Source organism: Trifolium pratense, linkage group LG2 (assembly GCF_020283565.1).
Source record: "Trifolium pratense cultivar HEN17-A07 linkage group LG2, ARS_RC_1.1, whole genome shotgun sequence".
Classification (NCBI taxonomy): domain Eukaryota; kingdom Viridiplantae; phylum Streptophyta; class Magnoliopsida; order Fabales; family Fabaceae; genus Trifolium; species Trifolium pratense.
The window spans coordinates 53,867,820-53,873,630 of NC_060060.1; the positions used below are offsets into that span (position 1 = coordinate 53,867,820).

The 5,811-nt window shown below is 32.8% G+C and overlaps 1 protein-coding gene across 1 annotated transcript; it reads left to right on the forward strand.

Annotated features, from left to right (window-relative positions):
• The first annotated feature begins 304 nt into the window (after window positions 1–304).
• Window positions 305–3,165, forward strand: LOC123906236 (homeobox-leucine zipper protein ATHB-6-like). Its single transcript, XM_045956102.1, has 3 exons — window positions 305–1,036; window positions 1,603–1,979; window positions 2,361–3,165. Exons 1-3 carry the CDS (start codon window positions 976–978, stop codon window positions 2,814–2,816), a joined length of 894 nt encoding a protein of 297 aa, XP_045812058.1. The 5' UTR covers window positions 305–975; the 3' UTR covers window positions 2,817–3,165.
• The last annotated feature ends 2,646 nt before the right edge of the window (window positions 3,166–5,811 follow it).

Sequence of the window (5,811 nt, forward strand, 5' to 3'; positions counted from 1 at the left end):
AGAGTCGAAGCCTACGGCGGTTTTCACTCTATTGGCATTGATCTGATGGTAGCTTTTACTTTTCGACGGCTTCACTCACCCATTAGTAGTCGGCGGAGCACCTTATTCCAGTTTACAAAAACTAACTTATCGAGTATTATAGAATTCAAAAAAGTGGGGCAAACTTTTTGGACCCAAATGAACGGTAAACTCTCTTTCACTCAAGACTGCTAAAAGAGACCGGCATACTCTTAAATGAAAGGAGTAATATTTTATCACATCAATGATTAGTAATAATCCACGAATAATGAACTTTATTTGCTTTATTCTGAAAATGAAATGATTTCTTGACTTAATTGTACAATAATCTCTTATATTACGCTCTAGCTAGCCAAGAAAAAATCACCGTTACTAAACGGTCGAAAAACCGGAAACACCACCGGACACAACCGGTACACAAAAATTGCATTTGGATTGAATTTGGGTTCATTTCAATGCTAACTAACCACGGTATCACTAAACCTAACCCAAGTCAAATTCTAACCCATCTTGGGTTTATATAATAAATAAACAGAGTGCAATTGATAACCCCGCTGGTTCACCACCATCATCATCTCTTCCTCAAACCTTCCAAACTCTAATCAAAGTTCTTACTCTTCTAAATTTATATTCACACATTACTATTATTATTTTTGTAATTTTTTTTAGTTATTAAGTAAGTTTTTATTTGTTTAATTGTGTGTGTTTTTGTGTATGAATTGTTTGATGGATGAAAAGGGTGAAGGTGTAAGAAAACAAGAGCATGATGATTATGTTAATAATAATAACTACTTTCAGTACTTTAAGAATTGGTGTTGTTTAAGTGAAAATCTTTGTTGTGTCAGTTTTTCTTGAGATCTTTAATTATATAAACATTCATTAATTAATCATAATTAGGATTAAAAGAGTAGCTACTTACTAGCTAGTTGTTCAATTATTAAGATCTCATTTTCACTCATGAAGAGACTATCCACCTCAGATTCTTCAAATCCTCTCATCACTATCTCTCCATCAACAGGTTGGTTAGTTAATTGCAACTTCATTATTGTGTTGAATTTTGTTGTTGTTGTTGTTGCCATGTTGTAGGTGTGAAATTTCTAATAGTCATTTAGCAGGTGCAAAGTTTTTACCGTCGTTTGCCGGTAACTCAGTAACTCTAGACTTTTATATGCAAGAGAAAGTTGAGTCAACAAAAATTAATGTATTCGGTCATCGTAGATGTATTATCAACTTATTTGATTGTTGATGTATCTGATCAACCAGATATATCAACTCATCTAGTTGCCAATCGAACCTGAGACCTTGAGAGGAGCATACTCCAATTACCCAAGCCAACACTACTAGATCAACCCAAGTGGGTTACACTAATTACCATCTTACAACCGTATTATACGTAAAAACTTATAAAGTCAATTGTTACCACCAAATTAATTTGAGACCTAAATCTATGTGTTTTTTTTCTTTTTTTGGAGGGTACTTTTGAGGGTACTATGATTTACTTTCACGTTGGTTATAGCAAATAGTCAATTACTACTATTATATACTAATGATTATGATTATTATTTCTTGTTTGCATTGATTTAGAGGAGCAAAGTCCAAGGAACAAACATGTGTATGGTATGGAGTTTCAATCAATGATGCTTGATGGATTTGAAGAAGAAGGATGTGGTGAAGAAACGGGCCATCACTCGGAGAAGAAACGACGATTACGAGTGGATCAAGTTAAGGCTTTAGAGAAAAACTTTGAGGTAGAAAACAAGCTTGAACCTGAAAGAAAAGAGAAGCTTGCTATAGAACTTGGGTTGCAGCCTAGACAAGTTGCTGTTTGGTTCCAAAACCGTCGTGCTAGATGGAAGACTAAACAGTTGGAAAGGGATTATGGTGTTCTTAAAGCTAATTATGATGCTCTTAAGCTCAAATATGATGCAATTGGTCAAGATAACAAAGCTCTTAACAAGGAGGTACAAACACACACAATAGTAACTCAATCATAATTTAGTCTGTCATAAGTGTAGTATGAGCTGAATTAGGAGTGAACACTTATCATATAAGTGATTATAAATAAGTTGTTTCTATAACCAAAGATAAAAGTATGTTTTTGTGCTAATTCGGTAGAGTTTATGAAAATGAGCTAAAAACAGTTTAAAGAGATATGTCACAGGGTTTTTTCCCTATATAAAATTTTGTTAACTTTATAGGCTAAAGTGATTCGAATTTTCGCTCATTGTAAACATACGGGTGGAGTTGAGTTTTTTTCCAATAAAATTGGAACTTTATTTAGGGAAAAAATGTATCAAAGTTGAAATTATTGAAATTGAGTGATTGGTTTGTTGTATTTACAGATTAAGGAATTGAAATCAAAGCTGGAAGAAGGAGAAAAAAGCTCAAGCAGTGTTTTGGTGAAGGAGGAGATAATGATGCTTGAATCCGACGAAGAGAAGCATAACCCATCATCCGAAACATCAATTCCTAGTTCAGAATCCAAGGATCACTTGAATTATGACTGCATAATCAACAACAATGATATTGGTATTGGAGAAGCTTCTTCACTCTTTCCGGTAGACTTGAAAGACGGTTCTTCTGACAGCGACTCTAGCGCAATTTCTTCATCCGGGGTTCTTCGAGGTCACCTTTTGTTGTCTCCTGACTCTTCCTCTATGAGTTGCTTCCAATACCCGAAATCCTATCAAGTGAAGATGGAAGAGCAGAATTTCTTAAGTGCAGATGAGGCATGCAATTTTTTCTCGGATGATCAAGCACCGACGCTACAATGGTACTGTCCTGATCAATGGAGTTAAATAAAAGAAACAAAAAGATGAAGAGTTGTAATACGATAAGATGAGGACATAATTACCTAAATTTCTTTGTAAAAAATGGCTGGTTTGGTTTCTTTGTCGGTCTCATGTTGGACATCAAAGGTAGCAAAACTATGGCTAATGAGTTGTTGAATCTTGCATGTGAAGAAAAGAACAGAGAAGAGATTGGAGCAGGGTGCTTGTTGCAGCTACATCGATGGTTTAAGGGATTAAGGTTGATTATGGCTCTGGTATGGTGGTATGAATAATTTCTTAAGTGGTAAGGTAATAATGAAAATCCATGCTGTAAAAATTTAATTCCAACAAAAAATGTTGCTTTATCTTTCTTTCATTTTACTGCTAAAATTTAAAAGGTTCAAGTTGTTTATTCATTAATAAAAACAATTGAACTCAAGTTTTAAATTAAACTTATTTAGATTAATAAGTCGAGCTTATAAGCAGTTGCAAAAAAACAAAAGTCGAGCTTATAAGTTGGACCGTCATAAAATATTCGCTACAACTTAGGAAAAACTTAAGGGTCCGTTTGGTCAGAAGAAAAGAAAGTGTCAACTAGTTGAGCTATTCACCACACCTCTAAAATGTTAGCTCAAATCAACTGAGCTACCCACTACACCTCCAAAATCTTAGCTGAGTTACTTGAAATGGCAACTAAAGTAACCCATAGCTAGGAGGAGACATGGATATAAAAGGGAGGAGGGGACCAAGAGAAGACTTTGTCTAATATGTGCAACATCTTTATCATTCATAAATTTGTTTTTATGGTTGAATTAATAAATTTCGCTATTAAATCATTATGTCACATTACATCTTTATTTGATCTAATGATAAAAAATAAATGTGCATAAAAAAAAAAAATTGTTTCACTTTTGCACTATAATTAAACTTGATCATAGAGAAATCCTAACTATTTATTTACCCTAAACATTGAACATTAAACACGACTCATCATCTTGAGGTTTCTAATTGTAGTCACTAAAAATATTTTGGATTAGTATGAGTCTTTCATTTATTATGTTTTAACTTGAATTTTGATCCAGAAACATTGTTAACGATCTTAAATACTCCCACGTGATACTTTATAAGCAAATTTCACTTTTTTAGGTTCATTGTATAATTAATGTATCTAGACTATAATATAGTTCAAATACATTAATTATACAATAAATCTAGCAAGGTGAAATTTGCTTATAAAGTGTCACGGAGGGAGTAAGACCTCAGCGTCTAATGGGTCAAAATAAATGTTGTCGTACTTGATCATTATTATCATTAGTTCATTATAAGAATGCAAGGTTGGCTCAACACTTTCAAAAGTGATTAGCTTCATAGGAGAACATGTGAGGAATGGATTACTCTCTTTCAATCGATTTTGTTTTTATACACAAAGTCAAGAACCAAATTGACTCAAGTTTCTTATTATTTGGATCAATTTATTGTCGGTGGTTAAGGCGAATTTTAATAAGAGCCTTTTTTATATCTGTTGTAATATTTGTTTAAAATGTTTTTCCGGTTGTAAGGGGTAGCGAAAATGAATTTTGGTATTAGATCAACTATAGGATGTGAGAAGTCACACTTGAAGAGAGATTGTTGGATTTCAAGTATGAGCGATTAATTTTCACACCGACTATGAATGACAAAATTGTTGGATATATAAGAGAGGGGACATATGAGCGTAATGCCTTAAGATTTTGAGTGAAGATATGATATCTTCATCTCTTGCAATTCTGATTGTTGAAACTCACACTTGGGAGAAGATTGTTGAGTTTTAAGTATGATTGTGAGTAATTAAGTCTTACATCGAATATGAATGTGAAAAATATTGAATTTATAACATATATGTAATCGATGAACCTAATACCTTAAGATTTTAGATTAAAATGTGACATTTCACGGACTTCTGCCCTCTTTTTCTAAAAAAATAAATATGACATCTGATTCTCTTATGATCATTAATTGAACATTAACATATTGTTACTTCCGATTTTTTCAGACTCCCCAACAAATATAAAACTTTTTAAAATACATATTTTTAACCAACACCAACAAACAATAATATAGAATCAATTCTCATAATTTATTAATTTATACACACAGAATGAGGTCCCTATCCCTAGCAATAGCATAGATGTGGCCATGTGGGTCATATTTTCTCTTGATTCTTTTGTTAGAGCCATGTGATATATGGGTCCCTCCTATGGAACGTGTCATTTTCAAACATGTCACCGTCGCGTAGAAATTAGAACAAACTTGGAAGCTGTATGACGACAGTGTATAGTTCCTTCTTTGGACTCATCCAATCCATTGCTGCTCTGCTCTGCTCATCAACCCCCCACCTACCCGTGAACTTCTCAGCCTTGACCATCATGTTCGAATATCTTTCTGCATTTTCAACCTAGTGTCACAATCACAAGGGTAAATACTTTCATCTTTTAATCTTATAAAAAATTATTTATTCAGAAATCATCAACACACACCACACCATGCATGTGTTTGTGTGTAGATCTAAGAAAATGTCTGAATATATTATTATTATACTATTAAAATCATGGTAAATTCTAATATGAACCACTTCGTTAAGTGGTCTATAATGGACCAGTCATGAATAATATTATAACAAATACGAATTTTACAAAATCTACCGTTGGATTGAAAGTTTATATCATATAGATCATCCATAGAAAAATTTAGAAAAATTGAAAATCATTTGATATATTATTGAGACACATCAATATTAACGGTTTATTAAATAACGTAAATTTTGATGGGTCTCAATAACATATCAAATGATTTTAAAAAAATTTTAAAAAATTTATGGATGATCTATACGATATAAACTTTCAATCCAACAATAAATTTCGTAAAATTCATATTCGGTAGACCACTTGTCCACGGTGGACCACTTGTGAAGGTGGTCCACCGTAGCATTAGCCTTAAAATCATACACACTTGATTTTTTTTTCTTTTTTTCATAAACATTTAT